Source organism: Mustela erminea, chromosome 17 (genome assembly GCF_009829155.1).
Source record: "Mustela erminea isolate mMusErm1 chromosome 17, mMusErm1.Pri, whole genome shotgun sequence".
In the NCBI taxonomy this organism is placed as follows: Eukaryota; Metazoa; Chordata; class Mammalia; order Carnivora; family Mustelidae; genus Mustela; species Mustela erminea.
In genome coordinates this window covers 24,411,912-24,435,111 of record NC_045630.1, presented here as the reverse complement: position 1 = coordinate 24,435,111, position 23,200 = coordinate 24,411,912, and the positions used below count along the sequence as shown (strand labels likewise).

General features: G+C 34.8%; 1 protein-coding gene across 5 annotated transcripts in view; it reads left to right on the top strand.

Moving 5' to 3' along the window:
- The window catches only part of RASAL2 (RAS protein activator like 2), a 365,886-nt gene that overhangs the window by 106,489 nt on the left and 236,197 nt on the right, over positions 1–23,200 (top strand). For 2 of the 5 annotated variants that reach the window (XM_032317289.1, XM_032317288.1), the window contains exon 1: positions 10,712–12,575. The exons of 2 other annotated variants lie outside the window; for them this stretch is intronic. In XM_032317289.1, the coding sequence (XP_032173180.1) occupies positions 11,978–12,575 (598 nt within the window). In that variant the 5' untranslated portion in view covers positions 10,712–11,977. Of the gene's footprint in view, positions 1–10,708; positions 12,576–23,200 lie in introns of those variants that run through there. One more of the 5 variants, XM_032317290.1, reaches the window with a different exon arrangement.

Below are 23,200 nucleotides of genomic sequence, written 5' to 3'. Positions count from 1 at the left end.
TTGATACACCACTTCTTTACTTAGACTGACGTGGCCTGAGATGATCTACTCTTTGTTTCCTTGTAACTAACAACCTATTTTGCCTCATATATATGTGTGACTTAAGATAATAGTTTCTGCATTAACTAAATATGTATTTTTGGAACAAAAATTCTTAACAATTAGAACATTATTTCATGCCTCTTTCTTGTCCTTTTCCCATTTTGCATTATTCTTATTTTCCTCCTTTAATATTTCTCACTGTCCATATCCTTGAAGAAACAAATAGCTGCTTGGTTCAAGGAAAACAACTTCCTGCAGAGTATTAGGACTGTTTTCTCTCCCTACTCTGCCCCACTCTCCCCCCAGTATATATTTTGATGTGATCTTTATGGTATCAGAGATAATGTTAAGTAGGTGCTATTATTCTGAAGTTAGGTACTTTTATTCTAGATCTTTCTCAGATATTATTAATTTGATAAATATTTATTGAGTGCCCATCATTGCCAAACAGTGGGGATCACTATGGATAATAAAAACAGGCATGGAGATTATAGCCTTGTGGGTAAGACAGGCATTGATTAATAATCTCACAAAGAAATGTCCAAATACAAACGAAGTTATAATAGATGCATGAGGCTGTGAAGGGCTGTAATAGGGAGATTTGACTTAGGGAGGCATCAGCACAGGCCTCTTCCAGGAGGCAAAACTTGAATTGCAATCAGAAGCATGAGTAGGCAGTGGATGAGGGGAGGAAGGTCCTTCCATATACAGGGGGAGCAATGTGAGCAAGATTCCAGTGGTGGGAAGCAAAGTGGCTAGTATGAAGGACTGAAAGGATTTAAGTTTGTCTTTAAGAGGGAAGCTAAAGCGGTGAGGTAGCTAGGGACCAGGGTATGTTAAGGAGTATTGGCTTGTTTTGTGCAGCTTTTTGTAAGAGTAGTGGGAAACCATTTGGAAGGGTTTAAACAGGATGCCATAAATTTGTATTTTGAAAAGATTCTTCAAACTATAGCAAGAATAATGGTTTACATAGGGCCATAGTAGAAATAGGTAGATGAATTTAGGAGGCTGTTGTAATCCAGGTAAGAAGTAATAGTAGTGGGATGCTTGGGTGGCTCAGTGCGTTAAAGCCCCTGCCTTTGGCTTGGGTCATGGTCCCAGGGTCTTGGGATTGAGCCCATTGGACTCTGGTCAGCAGGGAGCCTGCTTCCTCCTCTCTCTCTGCCTGCTTCTGTGCCTACTTGTGATCTCTGTCTGTCAAATAAATAAATAAAATCTTAAAAAAGAAGTAATAGTAGTTTAATTTAGGGGAAATGGCGAGAAGTAGATAGATTAAATAATACATAGGAAGGAAACTCAACAAGACTCATGGACTGCATATTGCATGGTAAGAGAAGGGGATGACTGAGGTTCAGGGCTTGAACAGCTGAATGGATATGGTGCCCTTTATTAGGATAAGGAGCACTGGAATGAGACCAGATTTTAAAGACAAGACCACGGGATTAGGTTTTATACATTTTTTTAAAAAAAGATTTTATTTATTTATTTGACAGATAGAGATCACAAGTAGGCAGAGAGGCAGGCAGAGAGAGCGAGAGAGAGAGAGAGAGGAGGAAGCAGGCTCCCTGCTGAGCAGAGAGCCCGATGCGGGGCTCGATCCCAGGACCCTGGGATCATGACCTGAGCTGAAGGTAGAGGCTTTAACCCACTGAGCCACCCAGGCGCCCCTGGTTTTATACATTTTGAATTTGAACTCAGCACAAAATGTCAAATTGAATATATGAAAATGTTGCTCAGTGGAGACAAGTTCTGAACTGGAGGTGTAAGTTGACAACGGTAACTGGGAATGATGATGTGCATGGTGAGAATTTGGGGAGTGGGTGCTAAGGACCCAGGTTTGAAAAACTCCCAGGATTTCAACTTGATAGAGAAGACGTGATTAGAGAGGTTAGGGGAAACAAGAGTTATTATTTATTATTTTTTTAAAAAAGACTTTTAATAATGGCATTAGGAATTATCATTGTTTTTGTTTTTATTTGAAAATGCTTCCTTATTTTAAAAGATCATTGATTCCAACACTTGTCTGTTAAAAATAATCTTCATTTGGCCTTTCTAGATGTATCTTTGTCTCTTCAACAAGAAGCAGTTGCGTACGTGTCAGGTGTGTCTTTGATTTCTGCTACTTAGAAGGGAGGTAGTTTTTTGCCACAGGAAGTGTTTCTTCGGGAAGCAGATGTGCTCCATTGATAGGAGGTAGGAAAGGGATGTTTTGTTATTAATTAGTTAGCTTTGTATAAACAAAGACTTTATATTTTTGAAAGATGTCTTCTTCTAGTTAATAGAAATGGCTCCTATTTTTAAAGTTTTTCATGAATGGGTCCAAGAAGGTATGTATTTTCTTGTTCTAGTAATAGAATTCCAGAACTCTTTGTTAATTGTAGCATGTCATGTCTTCTATTCCCAAAGGACATGTGGGATATTTAGAATAGAATTTCAGTGTAGAAAAGGTGTATCTTAAGATAGGAAGTGTTGGCAGATTACTGTACACTGAGAAAGCTCAAGTTTTGCCTTTTCATTGCTGCTTGCTTCCCTTAGTTGAATGAAGTAAATCTGAAAGGACATTTTAATGAGAAAAGTATAGCCTATTTTAAACTTTAAAAAAGAAAGAATTTTAGCATTTAAATAACACTACAATAACTGGACTTAATGTCACACTTAGGGTCTTTAAGTCTAAAATTTTCAACTGTGTTCTTGGGAAGCTTAATTTGGAAAAAATGTTAATTTAAGGAGGTTATAGAATCCTGAACTGGGAATTGGGATACACATGGTTTTGTTTGTTTGTTGTTTGTTTTGCTGTTAACTAAGTAATTATGGACAAATCTCTTTGATCTGGCCTTGTCTGATTATGTGAAAGAGTTGGTTAAGTTGATCTCTGATGACTTTTCTACTTCCCTGTTCTCTAATTCAAATTCTCAGGGTTAATTTTAAGGCTTTTATTTTTGCTGTTTGTAGATTTTCTGTATATATATTACTATAATATATATATATAGTATATATATAAATAAGTTTTCTGCTTTCAAAAGGAGAAAAATATACATGCTTATTGTAAAATTACATATATTACAGAAATTATTATAGAGATGAAAATCAGTAGATTTTATTGTTAAAAAGGAAAATGGCTTAAAAAAAATAGCAACAAAGGAGATAAGAATATGAAAGGAAAAGACTGTCTTTCAACAAGTGGTGCTGGGAAGACTGGACAACAACATGCAAAAGAATGAAATTGGACCACTTTCTTACATCAGACACAAAAATAAACTCAAAATGGATTAAAGACCAAAATGTGACAGATGAAGCAATAACACTTCTAGAAGAAAAGCACAGGCACTAATCTTTTGGACGTCAGCCTTAACATCTTTCTAGAAATGTCTTCTCAGGCAAGGGAAACAAAAGCAAAAATAAACTATTGAGACTACTCCAAAATAAAAAGCTTTTGCACAGCAAAGGAACCATTAACAAAATGACAAGGCAACCTACTGAATGGGAGAAGATATTTGAAAATCATAAATATCCACTATGGGGTTAATATCTAAAATGTATAAAGAATTTATACAGCTCAACCCCAAACCCACAAATAATCCTTTTTTTTTTTAACCAACAAATAAGCCTATTCAAAATGGGCATAGGACCTGAACAGACATTTTTACAGAGAAGAAATGCAGCTGACCAAAAGACACATGAAAAGATGCTCAACACCACCCGTCATCAGGGAAATGAGATATCACCTTACACCTATCAGAATGGTTAAACTCAAAAACATAAGAAGTAATGAGTGTTGATGAGGATGTGGAGAGAAAGGAACCCTTGTGCACTGTTAGTGGGGAAGCCAATTGGGGCAGCCAGTATGGAAAACAGTATGGAGGTTTCTCAAAAGGTTAAAAACAGAAATAACATATGATCCAGTAATTCACTACCGAGTATCTAGATAAAGAAAATACTAATTTGAAAACATATAAGCACTTTTATGTTTATTATAGCATTATTTACAATAGCCAAGATTTGGAAGCAACCCAAGGATCCATTCATCTATCATGTCAATATGATATTATAGCTATATCTATAATATATATTATAATACATATATGTGTGTGTGTGTGTGTGTGTGTGTGTGTATATATATATATATATATATATATATATATATAAGCTCTTTATCCATTCATCTATCAATGGATGCTAGGGTTGCTTCCAAATCTTCGTTATTATAAATAATATAATTATAATATATATAAATATATATATATAAAGAAATACTACTCAGTCATAAGAAAGAATGAGAAATTGTCAACGTGCAACAACATGGATGGACCTAGAGGGTCCATCAGAGAAAGATAAATACCTTACAATTGCACTTAAATGTGGAATTTAAGAAATGAATGAACCAAAAAGAGACAAAACCAGACTCTCAAATACAGAGAACAGTTTTCAGGGGGGTCATGAAATAGATAAAGGAGATTAAGAGTATACTTACTGTGATGAGTACCAAGTAATGTATAGAATTGATGAGTTATTATAGACCTGAAACTAATATAACACTGTGTGTTATTTATACTTAAGTTAAAAAAAAAAAAAAAAGAGCCATTTATCCTCTGGTGCTATTGTACTTTCCACTGGTAACATCTCCTGTAGATTTTTACCTCCTTTTTACAGTTGACCTTTGAACAATGCAGGGGTTAAGGACACTGACCCCTGTGTAGTCAAAAATATATGTATAATTTTTGAATTAATAATTTTAATAATAATTTTTTACTTAATAATAATTTTAAACTTAACTACTAATAGCCTGCTGTTGGCCAGAAGCCTTACCGATAACATATTTTGTGTATGTGTTACATACTGTATTCTTATAATAAAAAAAAAGCTAGAAAAAATGTTATTAAAATCATAAGGAAGAGAATATACAATTACAGTACTTTACTGTATTTATATATATATATAAAAAACCTTACATATAAGTGGACCTGTGCGGTGGTTCAGTGGTCAGTTGTATATGGAAGGAGAGATGAAATACAGTCGGTTCTCTTATGCTTGTTTTCAAAACCAGAACTTGTACCATGTGCTGATATTAAGGAACAATTTGAGCATTGCGTGAATTTTGTGTTGGTTTATGCCATTTGTCTGAGAAACACTAGCTGAACGCAGAAAACTGTATCCACTTAAACTGTATCACATAGGAAATACTCAGAAAGCATACCTGTCAACCAGCTAGCAGCTACCCTGGTTCTCTACTATGTTATGAGCCACGTCCATCCACCCAGGCTACTGGGCTCTCTTTCAGATTTCAGATTACCTTCCTACCACTACATCCCGAAAAAGGAGAAGCCTCAACCCTTCTGATGCCCACTTCCACAGGCAACTTAAAGTTTTTTCAAACCTGACATTTTTATTTTAGCACATAGGTGTTCATTAACAATTTAACGTGTATAAAATGGTCTGTAGTTTGTATTAGCTTCCTGTCCTTCTTATGTGTCATTGTTGTGGTTCCTGAGTGTGGCTTCCCAACCCCGTCTTCCCCATAAGCCCTGTAGTTTTATTGTGCAATTTTGTATAGTGTGGTGATTTTTCGGAATGCATGTCATGTGTTACTAGAATTGACTATAACAGTAGAAACTCAAGTTCAAGAGAATCTCAGAAGTGGCTTCTATCTTTAAGCCTTAGACTTGGTAAAAATGCTCTTGCTACATACCTCTCAAACACCTTGTATAATTTTCCCTTCCTAATGTAAGCATTTCTTGATCAATAGGCAGTTCCAAGAGGACAGGGACAGCATCTGCCCTGTTCTTCTTTTTTTTTAAATTTACTTTAATTTTTAAAAATTTAAAGTCTGGGGGCGCCTGGGTGGCTCAGTGGGTTAAGCCGCTGCCTTCGGCTCAGGTCATGATCTCAGGGTCCTGGGATCGAGTCCCGCATCGGGCTCTCTGCTAGGCAGGGAGCCTGCTTCCTTCTCTCTCTCTCTCTCTGCCTGCCTCTCAGTGTACTTGTAATTTCTCTCTGTCAAATAAATAAATAAAATCTTTAAAAAAAAATTAAAGTCTGTTAGCTAGCATAACATTATTAATGGCATCATTAATTTCAGATGTAGTATTTAGGGATGCCTGTGTGGCTCAGTTGTTAAAAAGTGTCTGCCTTCAGCTCAGGTCATGATCCCAGGATCCTGGGATCGAGTATCAGGCTCCCTGCTTTGTGGGAAGCCTCTTCTCCCTCTCCCACTTCCCTTGCTGTGTTCCTTTTCTCACTGTGTCTCTCTCTGTCAAAAACATAAATAAAAAATCTTAAAAGATAAAAAAAGATGTCATGTTCGATGATTCATCAGTTGCCTCTAACACCCAGTGCTCTTTTTGTTCCTATAGTCCTAATAGAGAGCCTGATATGTGGTAGGTGCTCAATTACAATCTGAAATATTACTCTATGCAGATGTAAGTACTTGCATTTTATTTATAGAACTCATGTTTCTTTTGACATAGTAGCCAGAATAATTCCTAAAGTTGTGCTTCAAATATTACCTATTATTGGGCACCTGCGTGGCTTAGTGGGTTGAGTCTCTGCCTTTGGCTTGGGTCGTGGTCTCGAGGTCCTGGTATCAAGTCCTGCGTCAGGCTGTTTGCTTGATGGGGAGCCTGCTTCCCCCTCTCTCTCTGCCTGTCTCTCTGCCTACTTGTGATCTCTCTGTCAAATAAATAAATAAATAAAAACCTTTAAAAAAATAAATATTACCCATTATTATTGTGAAAATTTTAAAGTAGTTGTTCAAAACTTGAGGTTGAAATGTTCTTGTACTGACACTTTAATCCACAGCCAGTTTTTACAGTGGGATTTATAGTGAATGTGGTAATTCAGTGGTACAACTGTCATTGTTTCTAATTTCATGAAACCATAAATCCTGTGATTATTTTCTTAAAAATTCATGAATTCATTATATATATTTGGAAAAATTCAGAAAATGTAGAGTGGTAAGTTATTGTCTTAAATTCAGATAAAAAGATAAAACTTGGAGAAATAACTAACATAAATATTCTTAGGCTTTCGTAATGGTAAAATGATTGAAGCACTTGACTTAAACTTCAGCAGCTATGAGATGAATCTTCTCCTTTAGCTATTCTTAGAGACTGTCACTTCCTTGTCTGTAGCTCTTTGCTTTCTGATTTCTCTTGAATTTTTTCTCTGTTATTTAGTGTTTCCAGTTCCATCTTCCTTAATAAGGAAGTTTATGATAAGAAGATTTGTGGTACTTCCTCAAAAGAATTGAGTTGATGAGGTTAGAAACTGTGATAATTAGCATGTGCGTAGCTCCGTTGTTAAGTGTCTGCCTTGGGCTCAGGTCATGATCCCAGGGTCAGACTTGCTGCTCAGTGGGAAGCTGGCTTCTTTCCCACTACCCATGCTTATGTTCCCTCTCTTGATATCTCTCTCTCTGTCAAATAAACAAATAAAATCTTAAAAAAAAAAAAGGAAACCATAATACTTATTTTTACCTTACCTATTTAGTGTATAAAAGAATTTTTTCATTTAACATTGAGTCTGAATTTCACAATGTTGATTACAGGGCTCAAGTTCTCCTACTTTGCAACTTTTCTCAAAATTATGGTCTCTCTTTTTTTTTTTTTTAAACATTATATTTTTTTATTTATGCGAGAGAGAGGAGTTGGGGGAGGGAGAGAGGGTGGGGAGGGTCAGAGGGTCAGAGGGAGAAGCAGACTCCCAGCTGAACAGGGACCCTGAAACTGTGTGGGGCTTGATTCCAGGACCCCAGGATCATGACCTGAGCTTCAGCAGACACATAGCCAGCTGAGTGACCCAGGCACCCCTCAAAATTATAGTTTTAATTTTCCATTGAGATATTTTAATAGGGGATGATCTTGATTAACCTCCTTCTCCCAAGAAACCTGTGTATCTAGATATTTCTTTATATTAGTCAAAAGATACTCTGAAATGATCTCTGCCTGTATTATAGACCCAAACGAAGTAAAAAATTAAGAATTTTACTTCTTCAATATTTTATTTTGATGTAATTTCAGACCTATAGAAAATTTCCTAAAATTCAAGAAATTCCCATATACCCTTTACTTATACTCAATAATTTTTATACATACTTTCCTATGTATACTTTTTTCTTGAGTAATTTGAGAGTAAGTTAGAAACATCAATCCCATATGTCCCTAAATACTTCTGTATGAATTTCCTAAGAATAAGAACATTCTCTTTTGCAATCTTAAAAAAATAATCAAAATAAGGAAATTTAATGTTGATATGATTCTGTTATCTAATCCATAATCCGTATTTTAGTTTTGTCAGTTGTACCAATAATGTCCTTTATAGCTTGTTTTTTCCCCCCAGTTCAGGATCTAACCCAAAATCATGCATTGCTTTAATAACCTCTTTTTAGTCCCCTTTGAATTGACAGTTCATAACTTTTCTTTTTCTTCACCTTGACATTTTTGAAGCAAAGATAGTTATTCTGCACATCTTTAATTTGAGGTTATCTGATATTTCTTGTGATTAGATTAAATTTAGGTTGTGTGTTTTTACAGAATAATATACAAATATGTATCCTTCACAGTTCAACGTATCAGGAGGCACATAGTATTGGTTCTAGTATTAGTGTGTATGTATGTATTCATTCATTCATCCATCCATTTATTCTCTTCGATGTGTTTACTCCTTTCCTCAAGCTTAAAATACACAGAGAGTGGATTCAGAATCGATACTTGTAATGCTGGGTAACAAACCTACTAACTACCAAGTTCAGTATTGCTTACAGTTTTTAAGGTAAAATTTAATTATGGAAAAATGCATAAATATTTTAAAAAATAATTTATTTTGTCAGGGGAACACAGCGTGCATAGCCACAAGCGGGAGGAAGGGCAGAGGCGGAGGGAGGGAGAGAATCTCAAGCGCACTCCACACTGAGCACGGAGCCCAGTGTGGGCTCCATCTCACAACCCTGAGATCATGACCTCAGCCAAAACCAAGAGTCAGATGCTTAAACAACTGAGCCACCAAGGTGTCCCCAAAATGCATAAACCTTAAGTGACTACTTGAATGGGCTTTTATAATTACATAAACCCATATTCCTATCTATGTCTTGACTTAGAGAGTTTTCATCACCCCAGAAAGCTTCCTGTGCCCTTTTTCTGCTAATAGTGTCCTCCACCACTGACAACTGCTTTTTTCCCCCTCCATTATACATTAGTTTATCCTGTTTTAGAACTCTATAGAAATGGAATCAGACAGTATTTACTCTTGTGTGTCCAGTTTCTTTTGGTGTCATAGTATCTGGAATATTCATCCGCATTGTTTTGTTGTTGTTGTTAATAGTTCATTCTTTTCTGGCTGAGTAGTACATCACTGTATGAAAATACCGCAAGTTCTTTATCCATTCTACTGTGATGGGCATTTGAGCTGTTTCCAGTTTATGGCTCTTCTAAATAAAGCTGCTGTGAACATTGAAGTACAAGTATGTGTATTTTCATTTCTCTTGAGTAAATGCCTATGAGTTGAACTGCAGAGTCACAGGGTAGATGAAGGTTTATTTATTTATTTATTTTAAAAGATTTTATTTATTTATTTGACAGAGATCACAAATAGGCAGAAAGGCAGGCAGAGAGAGAGAGGGAAGCAGGCTCCCTGCTGAGCAGAGCACCGGATGCGCGGGGCTCGATCCCAGGACCCTGGGATCATGACCTGAGCTGAAGGCAGTGGTTCAACCCACTGAGCCACCCAGGTGCCCCTAGGTTTATCTTTGTAAAGAAAATGTCAATTTCTCATACTAACTGAACCATTTTATGTTCCTATTGCTAGTTATGAGTTTTCTGGTTGCTCCACATCTTCACCAACACCTGTGTTCTTAGCCCTTTAAAGGGCTATTGGATGTCAGCGATATCTCATTGTAGCTTTAATTTGTATTTCTCTAATTACTAATGAGATTAGGTACTTTTTCATATGCTTATTGACCATATAGCTTTCTTTGTGAAGGTTTTGTCCAACTCTTTTTGACTATTTTTAAATATTAGGTTTCTTTTTTTACTAATTAGTTGAAGTTCTTTATATGTTGTGGTACAAATTGTGAGTATTGTAAATATTTTCTCTCATTTTATGAATTGCTTATGGATTTCTTAATATATCTTGTACTGAGCAGAAGCTTTTGATTTTTGTGCATTTATATTTATTCCTATTTTCCTATGACAGTTATTGCTCTTTTGTGTTCTAAGAAATCTTCATCTACCCTCAGTTTGCTAATATATTCTCCTTTGGCTTATTTTTTAAGCTTTACAGTTTTACATGTTACATTTAGGTTTATTTTCATCACAGATTAATTTTTGTAGATAGTGTGATGCACCATTAATAGAGATTAGAGCTTAATGTTTATTGTTTTTCTCTGTGCAAAGTCAGATTTCTGGGTTTTGTTTATTTTGCCTTTTTTTTTTTTTAAACGAGAAAGTTTTATGACTGTAAGACACTCTACTTTGATATGTTATGTTTTTGGGAACGCCAAGTACTTCAACATTTCTTTAATATAGACATAATAAATTTTGAGCCTATATAAAGAAAAAAATGGATTATTGCCTTATGATAATGGAAATAACTAGAACATTTTAATATGTTTGAAAGAATAGATAAGGTACTAACTGTCCAATTTCTATAGTAAAGAGACTTAGTTTGAGGACGGTTTTTCATTGTACGTGTTCTGCAACTACATGAATACGTTTTTAGTTTTCCAGCTTAAATTATTTTTTTCTGCAACTTGCAAAGTGATTTGATTACCATGTTATATCTCTTTTATTAGTGGCCTAAAGTCTGTCAGGCTTTCCATTTGAAACCCCTGTTTTCAGGAGTTTATGAGCAGACATTTGAAAAAAAAAAAAATTAACCAGCCAAAAACTTGGCATTCATGATCTTGGTTCACTATAAGGTACTTGCTTTAACAGAATTTTGAATAGTCAGCTCTTTTTTTTTTAAAGTTGTAAGCAGCACAAAGAAGAGTAAAGGAATTTCTTTGTCTAAACAGATAGGGAATATATTTCCAGACAACTTGTTCCAACTAGATTTACAAAGCAAACTTTCCCCTTCTAGAAATCATCTAAATATGTATGTTCCTGTGTTCCAGTTCCCACAAGATATTGCCCCAAGACTTTGATTTTCCTTTGCTGTAGTTCATAGCAAATACCCTCTGTCCCTGGTCTCTTTTCTGTCCATTTATGCTTTTAGAATTCTCCCTAGCATATGTTATTTTTTAAATGGCTTCTTTAAATTTTGGCATTCTTTAGCTTATTTTTCCTCCTCCTTGCAGTGCCTACTTGAACAAAAGAGTATATGACTTTACCTATTGGTTGAAAACAGTATTAATTTTGAGAGAAGTTGTGGTATAAATAGCAGTGATTTTCTTGAAATTAAATTCTGAAATACAGACTTTAGAAACTATTCTGAAGAATTGTCACCTCTAGGGCAGACTTTTAGGCAAGTTTTCTTTCTTCCATCAATTGTGGATGTCAGCTTGAGTACTTTCACAATCTGTTTTTAACCCACTGTCATTTGCATGGTGAACACTTAACTGCTATTGGCCCATAGAGGTGTTTGTGGGTTTTTTGTTGCTTTTATTTCACTTCTTTTTCTTTAAAATCATTTCCTGAAAACTTAGTACAGAGATGAAACCTACAGCAGGAAGCGAGATGATCTGGAAATCTTTACTTTTGCTGCACTCTGAAGATTATTTGCTTCAGGCAAGAAATTTTTGGGTGCTGCTGAAATTTCAGAGATCTGGGAAAGTGGGGTAATAACATGACACCAGCTCTTAAGCAGCAACATCTGCTGTGGTTCAAAGCCACACAAAGAAAGCTGCTTAAGCAGTTGAATATTTTGGACTGCACGGACAAGTGTGGTTCGACTGCAAAGACTGCAGAGTAGAGGAAACTTAACGTTTTAGAGAAGTTGTTAAAAAATGGAGTCGTGGAAGATGAGCATCTTTAAGCGACAGACATCATCTTGTCCTCCAAGCTATCGAAGATCTTTGTCAGAACCTACTGATGCAAATTCAGAGATAGGAGCAAGCTTAAAGAGCTATCCTTGGCGTGGTCCAGTGAAAAGCAAGAAGAAGAAAAATGAACATGCTGCTTCCAGTCTAGGAAAGCCACTGGGTGCTTATCGGTGGCAAACACATCCCAGCTATAGGTGGAAAGGGGGCAAAAGGGAGAGGTTGGAGACTAATAAAAAAGACTTGGATGAACCTCAACAAAAGGTCCTGCCAAAGATGGTTGGCAATAAGGCTTCTTCCTCTGCTAACGAGGTCCTTGGAACATCATCAGAGAAGCTGAACCTGGTCAACACCCAGTCACTTCGGGTTCCGTTCACCAGATCTATTTCAGAGCCAGAACCCCGCTGCAATATCAGATTTGTTAGACCGTGGCTGACTTCAGGGAGATCAGAGGAATCTGAGCAACAGGGATATTTCATCCGTGGCATTTTCTCTACTCTTTCCAATGGCTTCTCCAGGATGCTGAGTCTAAAAGGAGAATCAACCAATGAGCCAGTAAGAGAAGGTATATTGTGATAAGGGGAGAAAGAAGGGATGGCTCAATTTTAATTAGTATTGAAATTTTAATTGTGCTTTATAATAAGATAAACCATTCTGTTTGTTCATTATAAAACAAATTAATTTGAATTTTTAACAAGTGATAAACCTGACTTCAGAAATCCTTTTTCAATGAATAATAGTAAATAATAGTAATGAATAGATTTGGTTAAATTAAGGATTTTTTTTTTCATATGTTAAACTCTTGAATTCTACTTTGGAGCCTGTATAAAATGGTTTTGTTTTGTTTTGCTTTGTTTTTTAACCCTTATTTATCTCCATTGATAAACTTTTGTAAGTTAAGTGAGATTTGGAGGAGAAATAATCAAATACTTTCCTCATGAGAAATTTGAGAATTAAACAGGATTTCTATTATTATCTTTTCATAAAAACTAACAAATATTATAAGAGAGAACTATTTAGAGCAGAATTGTATTGATAGCTTTTAACTGGTTGGAATTTGATTTGCTTCTGTCATAAAAATACACAATTTGAATATGGAAGTGAGATGCAAATCTTGAATTTGTTCAGATGACAACATAGAAGCTTGTATTTGATTCATTTCAGCAAAAGAATCATCACTTTTTAAAAAAACATCATTTAGGACTTCTTTAAATTTAAAAATATTTTATATTGATTTTAGCATTGTTAAATCCAAAATAATAACTCTTAAAGTTTTATGTGATTGCCTTGGAAATGATTGACCTTATCTGCTGAACTATTTCAGTTCTGCTTTATGACCCATGTTTGTTTGTGTGTTTGTTGTTTTTGGAAACCTCAGCACTGAAACTCTGATAATATCTGCATCCAGCTCTTGCTATTAGAATACTTGAGTGAGGGCGCCTGGGTGGCTCAGTGGGTTAAGCCGCTGCCTTCGGCTCAGGTCATGATCTCAGAGTCCTGGGATCGAGTCCCGCATCGGGCTCTCTGCTGAGCAGAGAGCCTGCTTCCCTCTCTCTCTCTCTCTGGCTGCCTCTCCGTCTACTTGTGATTTCTCTCTGTCAAATTAATAAATAAAATCTTTAAAAAAAAAAAAAAATAGAATACTTGAGTGAATCTTTACTGTAAGGTTGACCACATCATGAAAGTTAAACTCTTTAGAAAATTGTGGGAGTTGTTGAAGGATTTTGTTGTTGGAGTACAGCTTAGTTTCTTTTATAATGAAGATGAAGAATGCTAAATGGTGACATATCAGTAAAAAATTAAAGAGTTTTCCAAATTCAGTATTCCTCCTGAGCCTTGTCCTCCCTAGATTTTCTTTTGCTTAGTGAGTTTTAAAGATACTATTAAGTTTATCTTTTTTCTTCTTACCCTTCATTTATAAGTAATTACCAAGAGTAAAATCTTATTGATGTGCCTGTATTAACATTCTGTTGAGTTTTTGGAAGACTAGGTTGTTGGATTTCCTTGGATGCCAGTATGTGTGCTTCCCTGGCAGGTGATGATAGGATGATATCAAGGAGTATCAAAGGAAATTAAACGTTTGAAATAAATTCTTAGGATCGGTGCCTCTCAAGAGTTAATGTGTATGCATTTGATAAAAGAAAGCTATAGGATTTTGGAGGTTTGGGTGGGGTTTGTTTTTTTTTTTTTTTGGTTGGTTTTTTGGTGTTCATAAAGATTTTGGGCTTTTGTAGTTAATTTTCAGTTTCTAGTAAATTTGCCAAGCTATTGACTGCCTAGTATGTGTGATGTGCTCAAAGATTATGTCCCTACTTTTTATACATTTATGGTTTACTTAAGGAGATACAAAATATTCTGCATTTATTACATTCTTAATATATTTCCTAATATTCTTTATCACTTATAATCATAGAATAATTATACATGTGGAAGCATAAAAGTTTAAGGTGCTATTAGAAGGGATTTCAAGTCAGTAATTAAATAACAGTACAAAGTAGTCTTTCCAGTCAGATCAACAATTTTAATTAAACAAATACTATGATATCCTCTAAGTGCTTCACCAGTGAAGATTCAAGCTCTTAAGACTGAAATGTGCTATTTAATATAAAGACTGGAGCTTGTTCTTGTCCGGAGATCTCCTTTTCTCTGTGGGCAGTAGGTCATACGCAGCAGAGAGTCCATGTCCATGCTTTTCTAACCTTCTGCAGGTGTGAATCTTCCTGCATTTCTCATTCCCCACAAGAGAAGGATACAGTTGGCCCAGGAGACCTGAATTCTACTTCCATTTATGCCAGTTATCATCTGCGAAGTTTCACCTCTGAATCTCTCTTTACACTTTGCGGAATAGTAATGCCTTTCTCTCAAATGATAGACAAAATTTGAAAATATTATGTACATTATAGTTTACATAACATCTATTCACAGATGCCATGTGAATATAAAGTGTTCTCATTAGGGTTGCTATTATAGTATTATAGCAAGGTATGGAATATTAAACCGTAGATATCTTAAAGACTGTGTTAAGAAAATCAACATATTTCTTAATTTGAAACCTACGAGTGTTTGTTACTTTTTTTCCTCAATATGAACTGTGGATGCAAGAGGCATTAGGTAATGTTGTATGTATTTAAAGTGTGTAAAACAGTGTTTGACACATAGCATTTGTTCTATATATATATTAGGTCTTGTTTCTGTTAGGAAAATGAACTTAAACTGATAGAGTTAAAAAAAAAAAAAAAAAGGCGGGAGGAAGAAGTAGAATACCCGATGGGTGTTATAGGTAAAAAATGTAAGTAAATTGCAATGTTCTAGTCTTAAATTCTGTGTATCCAACCTTGTTCTGAGCATTGTGTATGTTCTGAGCATGAACAGATTTCTTGTTCCATAGCTGACCATAATTACCCTCATTCTTAAAGCAGTGAAATATATCATGCTCAGGGTCTCTAACCAGTTTAAGAGGGAGAAGCTCAAAGGCTTCACTACTATTCCACATTCAACCTTCCAGTTGTGTAATATATATTAATTTATCTGATGTAGGTCAGAGAATATGTAGGTCAAATGATACAGTATAAAAAATATAACTTGCACTTTTTATAGTTGAAAGTAATTCCAACTGCTTTGGGCCAGTGTCTAAACACTAAGTCAACATGTTTTCAATAGTGGAAGTAAATTGAAACACCAGTAAGAGAGGAGTAACCATAAACCCATTGCAGCATATCAGATCAACAAAATATCATAGGGCCTACTAGTTGCCACTTACTAGCTATGTGAAACGGTAGAAAATACTATGTAACTGTAAACATGCATGGAATGTAAACTCTAAGTTACTGGGAGGTAATTTCATTCCTAAATTATTTTTCTTCCTCTTTCAGTAGGTAGAGATAGGAATGAAAGCTTAAAAAAAGAAAGTAGGAAAGGAAATTAAATATACCCCATGTAGTTCTCTATTTCTGATTATAGTTTATGTCTGGTTAAACTGACATTATTTGTAATGTCCTAGTAGTAAGAATATTGTCTTCCCAGTTTTATGTTTTTAAAGACCCCTAACTTGGGAATTAGAAGACTGTTTTTCTTTCTAGATAACTTTGTTTTAATATGCTCATTCAATTTTTTAACAGATTTTTCATTAAAAATCTTATTGGAAGGGACTTTATACATTAATTCAACAACTGTAACATTGAGTCCTAAGACAGTGTTCTTAAGTGCTGGGAATATAGCACATTATTTTATTAAGTAACTAGCAGCTTCCTCATTTATTCTAGGAAATCAAATTAGAAAAAACAAAAGTACTGTAAGTTCATAAGATGTGCATTCATAAATAGTGCTGAGGATTAATTAGTATAAGAACTTACATAGTACCTCAGATCTCTATAATTGGACCTGCTCTTTACTCTTCATTATAAATTAAAAGAGGTGTCTGCAAAATACAGAGAAATATGTTCCTTTCTGCCATTTCTCATAAGAATCACTGTACTTCAGGGATGTCTGGGTGGCTCAGTCTGTTAAGCATCTGCCTTTGGCTCAGGTCACAATCCCAGGGTCCTGGGATCAAGTCTTGCAGTGGGTGCCTTGCTCAATGGGTAGGCTACTTCTCCTTCTGCCTGCCTCTCTCCCTGCTTGTGGGTGTTCTGTCTCTGATAAATAAATAAAATCTTAAAAAAAAAAAAAAAGAATCACTGCATTTCAGTGATTTAGTGTAACACCTACCTAGCTAGGATATTAGCTATTAATATTTGCTGTTAATTAGCTATTTGTATTGCAGTATTAATATTTGCATTTTGTATATTAATATGTACCAAATTATTATTTTCTACATGACTTCAGCATATGTTTAAGATATTCTGAGAATCTCTGTTTAAAAATTGTTCCTGGAATTTCTCTTTTTTAAAAAATTATTTTTATTAACATATAATGTATTATTTGCCCCAGGGGTACAGGTCTGTGATTCATCAGGATTACACATTTCACAGCACTCACCATAGCACATACCGACTCCAGTGTCCATAACACAATGGAATTTCTCTTATTTCACAGATTTTTCCATTTCTGTAAGCAATAACATTTCCTCCCTCATAAAATCAAATAAACTTTTCTCCAATTATAAAAATAAAAAATCATCGTGTAAATTTTTTCAGAGAAAAATATAAGGAAGACCATTAAAACCATACACAATCCTTAGTAACTAACGATTTTAATTTTAATTAAGTAATTAAAATTTCTAATTTTATTTTCAGGTACCAAGCAGGTTTATGATTATAATATACTGCTTAGTCCTTATTTTGGAGTTAGATCTGAGGTTAAATTCTGACTCTTCCTCTTTTTAGCCGTGAGGTAGATATAACTTACCTAATTCTATTTTTTTTAATAATAAAAAAAATAGAGCTGGCCCTAAGAAATGTTTCAATCTTAATTGTACATTTATGAATCATTTCTCTCTGTCTGTCTGTCTGTCTCTCTTTCTTTCTTTCTTTAAAGATGTATTTGTTGATTTGAGAGAGAGAGCACAAGAGAGCAGGTAGGGAGGGAGAGAGAAAAATCTCAAGCAGATTCCCCGTTGAGCATGAAGCCGGAAGTGGGGCTTGATCTCATGACGCAGAGATAATGACTTAAGCTGAAATCAGGTCAGATTGGACTGACCCACCAGATGGCCCAGTCATTTCCTTCTTTCTTCCTCCTTTTTTTTTTTTTAAGATTTTATTTATCTGCACCCAATGTGGAATTCAATCTAACAACCACAAGATCAGGAGTTGCATACTCTATCAACTGAGCCAGCCAAACACCCCTATAAATAATTTCTTAAGATAACCAGTTTTGTCTAAGTGATATTCACTAAATGTGTTCTCAGTTCTGAGAGTACTTTATTTTAGCTTTTTATTTACTAACTGTTTAGTTAGTAGAAGAACTATTGCAATATTTTTTACAACATGTAGAGTTCCCACCCAAGAGCTGTATGTGTGTATGTACACTTCCATTTGTTTATGACTTCTTTAACTTTTCCATCAGGATTTTGAAAATGTTTTTAATAAAAGAAAAAATAAACCATCATGTATTTTATACTTGTGATTGAGCTCTGTTTTTAATGCATACTTTATAGTTAATTTTAAAGATGATAATATAGTATGTTGATTTTTATACTGAGCTCTAGTTTATTACTGATTATTTATCTGATATTCCTTATTTTAGAAGCAGAATATTTTAGGGGAAAGAAGAACAGTCTTTGGAGACATGAAAACCTGTTTCAAACTCTTTGTATATGTCATCAATTATAGTACTACAATAAATATCAATAAAAAATATTGGCTCAGGTCATTATCTCACTTTTCTTATCAAAAAAATATTGCCATTACTGTAGTACTACAAATAAGTAGACAAATGAATGAGTTAGTTCATTTAAAAATCAGACCCATAAAAACTATGGGTGGGAATGAAGAACGATAATTAAAACAATTAAAAATATTTTTAGATTCTGGCTTTGCCACTCATTCTTAATGTGACCTTGGGCAAATTACTTTGTCTCTCAGAGCCTCCATTTCCTCTTTTGGAAGAGGAAGTAATACATACTTTGTAGTTTATTGTGAGGATTAAATGGAATAGGCTATGTAAAGTCTATAGCCCAGTGCTTGTCAGGTAGTAGAGTTCAATGGAAGTTAATGTCCAGTGATGTACTGGAGCCAGCTTGCAGAAGGCAGTCTATTAATGGGTATCTGTTCTCAATTACCATGTAGTGACATTGCATCGATACTTTCAAATTAACCATGGTAGGGCTTTTAATACCTCAGAAATGTTGCAAATCAAAAGGTGGTGATGGTTGTGGGTGGTAGTGTTTCAGAAGCGGTAGCTGTTAAATTTTTAGCAACATACCGCTGGTAACACCTATTATTATTTAAATCTTTAGAGTTAATAACCAGTATTACAGGAAATAGGATTTTGACTCTAGATTTAAATGTACTTCTCACATTAAGAAATTTCGTATTTGATATTTTAGAGAATCGTTCAAAGTTGAATACTGAGTTGTATTAAATTGGCATATATTGAGATGTTTTTAAAAAATCATTCTTTTTCCTATTATTTTACTATCATTGAAATGTCTGGGATAACCTATGTATGGTGGGCGATTATTTTAAGGTGTTTTTTACTGAGGTGTGCTAGCACTTTTTGTTAGGATCATTTTTTTGTTTAATTTTGTTTTGGTAAATCACCTGTAACTCAGATTACACAGTAACATTTTTTGGATCCTATTATCAAGTGATTTTGAGGTCAGAATTGTGTATTGTTTTTTTAGCCCTTTGAATAAAATGTAATCCTCTTCTAAATTTTAGAATATAAATAACGCTTTAGAAATTATCTCTAGTGGGGGCACCTGGATAGTTCAGTCAGTTGAACCTCTGGCTCTTGATCTCAGCTCAGGTCTTGATCATAGGGTAGTAAGTTCAGACCCCATGTTAGGCTCTGCGCTAGGCTTAGAGCTTACTAGGAAAAAAAAAACAAATTATCTCTAGTGAATTCATTTATGGTGTTTTTATTAATTTAACAGTTTTACTTCAAAATGACTTAAGTTTTTGCAGTCACTATTATTGATAACTTTTTCTGCTTGTTTCATTTTAAAATTATTTTCACCTGGATTTTTAGTTTATTAATATGTACTAAGTAAAATTACCTTCCAGTGTTAACAAAATGAGTAATTATTTTTGCTTCATACTTAAGTAAATCCAGTAAATCCAACTAACATAAAAATTCAGCTACTTATTAGGCATAATTGATAAAAAAAAAACCTTACTTTTATTTTTAGTTTACTTCCCTCATTGAATTTGTACCAAAGGTTCCAATGAAGATGTTCTTTTTTTTTTTTTTTTAAAGATTTTATTTATTTATTTGGTAGAGATCACAAGTAGGCAGAGAGGCGCCAGAGAGAGAGGAGGGGAAGCAGGCTTCCTGCTGAGCAGAGAGCCTGATGTGGGGCTCAATTCCAGGATCCCAGGATCATGACCTGAGCCAAAGGGAGAGGCTTTAACCCACTGAGCTACCCAGGCGCCCCCCCAATGGAGATATTCTTAAAAGTAAAATTTTCTTTTTCTTTTTGTCTAATTCTTAAATGATCAGATTTCACTCTTTCCATGTGTTTTTGCAATTTCTGAGCAATCTGACAAATAAAATGGAAAAAATATGTGCTTTATGTGTGAAGACTTTCCTTAACAAATAACTGGCCAGCGTGACTTTTTTTTTTTTTTTTTTTGCTAAAATAAAGTTATTGAAGTTACATTCACCAAGTCATAATAAATGTATAAGAGAAATAAATGTATAAGAGAGAGCCCAGTATCCTACGTAATAAAATTTCTTAGATTACGTAATTATCTGAAATATCCTAGTCCATTTCCTAAAAAAGATTATTTAGCTGTTATCCCATGTTCTGGCTGCCAGTATCTCTTTTCAAAATGCTGAATTTCTGGAAATTTGAGTTGTTGAGCCTTTCATTACCAAACCCTGAGATAATCAGAAGACATTCTTTGCTGAGATACTAGGTGCATACTCTCTATGTATAAGATACATAGGTTAAGTGTGGTCTATGGTAGTTAATGGTGACATCAGTGATAGAGTAGTTTTTCTAGACTGTTCCTAATAATCTTGAGTGCTGAGCCACCTATAACCTAGGATAGAATTTATTTCTTCATAGGCAAGTAGTCTGGTGGTTCACATGATGCCATAAATTTGTACCTGTCTCTCAGTGTTAGAATTTGCTATTAATCTCAGTTTCCAAAATCAGAGAAATTCTAATGTTAGGGCCTAGGCTAAAAACTAGTAGAATTTTTGATTAACCATTCTAAAACTTGCCTTGTCATCCAAGAAATATTTTTTGATGTATGTTGCAACTGGGTCATTTTTTTACTCTTTAGGCCTTTAAAAATGAATAGTTCCTTGGTTTTCTAGTAGTCTTAAGAAGCAAAAAATAAAACAATAATAACAAAACAGGATTCAGTTTTGGTTTTAAATATTATCATTAATAATTTATTTCACTGGCTGAAACCTAATGGTGTGATTTATACCAAACAGTAGTTATCTCTGGTATTTACCTTAGAGCAAAAATTTCTTAATGTAACTGGATCTGGATCTTTAGTGTTGACGCCCCCCTTTTCCCCCTTCATCACCAGCAACTAAGGGTGACACAGAATGAATGTAGCCCATCATCCATGTTCTCCTCGTTTACAACATGGCGAGGAGGCAGATATGGAAAAGATAACGCAATCTCTGACAACATGTCATTTGAAATAGGTTTGGATTAATAAAAATCTCCCAAGTTAAGGAAAGGAATTAGGAGTATTCTTCACCGGGAACAATGTGAGTGTCAGGAGTACATCTAGGGAATGGTGAGAAGTTCACAAAGTGAAAAACATAAAGAGTGGGCATGTGAGTAAATGGAACTACAAAGGAAAGTGAGTTAGTGTTGGAAGAGTTCTATGCTGAATGTCAAGCCAACGCTTTTGGATTTCAAAGGTAACAGATTCTTAAAGTAGAAGCTAAGTCTCATTATTTTGTAGAACAACTTCATGTTAGCATGGATGATGGACTGATGATGATACAATTAAATTGTGTCAGAGTTTAAGACATAATAGAAGCCTAAATTAAGTTTCAATAAATGATGGTAGAAATTCCAGTAAAATGGCATTTCTGAGGTAGACGGATAGAATTTCTACAATAATGCAGTAGGCAAATAGGGATCAATAATAACAAAGTTTATAGATTTAGAACATGGTGACATTTTTAACTAAATTTGAGAATAAAGAAATAGAGCATGTTCAAAGGTGGAGGCAGTGGATACATGTTTAGTAATTTCTATATGCTTGGTCTTTCAACCTGAGTGTCTGATTTATCTGATTTATTATATGCATTTATCTGATTTATTCCTCTGAATAATCTTGTGACGTAGTTGGAAGAATTCTCCTTTTAAAAGTAACGAATTAGAGAATCAAAAAGGTTCCATTACATCTCTAAGACTGCCCAGCTAGTTAAGTGGTGGGTCCCAGGTTTCTTCTGACTTCAGGCCACTGTTTTTACCTCTCCATTTTTGTGGCCTTCTGTGCATATGATGTCTGAGACATTTTCAAGAACCTGGGAGCATCTGCCAATTGAGCACTAAGAAATAATGGGGCAGCAGCTCAGCAGCGGAGATCAGTTTCCATATGAAGGTTTACATTTGGGAATCATGAGCATATGGATGGTGAAGCCACAGGAGCGGATGAAATCACTCAGGCAGGGGGTGTGGGATTAGTGAATGTCAAGGCTTAGCACCCTGACCTTGGCACATCTGGCCATCTTATTTGAGGCTAACCAGAGTCTATCAGCAGAGGCACTCAACTTTTATGATTATAGATCAGGAGTTTACCCATTGTGGCGGCAGGCTTACTATTCATCCTTTTATACACTCACCTTATTTATTTTTATTTAACAGCTTTATTGAGATATAATTTACATACCATACAATTTATTCAAAGTATACAACTCAACTTTCAAGTTGTGGTAACATATACATACCATAAAATTTACCATTTCAGTCTTTCCAAGTGTAGAGTTTCAGTAGAATTAAGTACATTCACATTTCTGTACAACCATCACTACCATTCATCTCTGAGTCTTTCATCTTTCCTAACTGAAATTCTGTTCCCATTAACAGTAACACCCCTTTCTTCTCTTTCCCCAGCCCCTGGTAACCAGTGTACTTTCTGTCTCTAAGAATTTTACTACTCTCAGTATCTTGTTTATGTGGAATCATGGTGTTTTCACTTGTATACAATTTAATTGTGTTTAGTATATTCAAAGAGTTGTATAACCACACTGCAATAAATTTTATAACATGAAAAAGAAACTGTATTTATTAGTAGTCACTTTCCAATTGCCCAGTGCCCTTCCCTGACTATAGGTAACCACTAATGTACTTTCTGTCTCTATAGATGTGCCTGTAGACTTCATATAATGGAATCCTATAATATGTGGGCTTTTGTGTGTGGCCTCTTACTAGTATAATGTTTTCAGGGTTCACCCAATTTTATAGCATCTGTCAGTACTGTATTTCCTTTTTTTTTTTTAAATAATATTTTACTTATTTATTTGACAGAGAGAGACACAGTGAGAGAGGGAACACAAGCAGGAGGAGTAGGAGGGGGAGAAACAGGCTTCCCATCATTGAGCAGGGAGCCC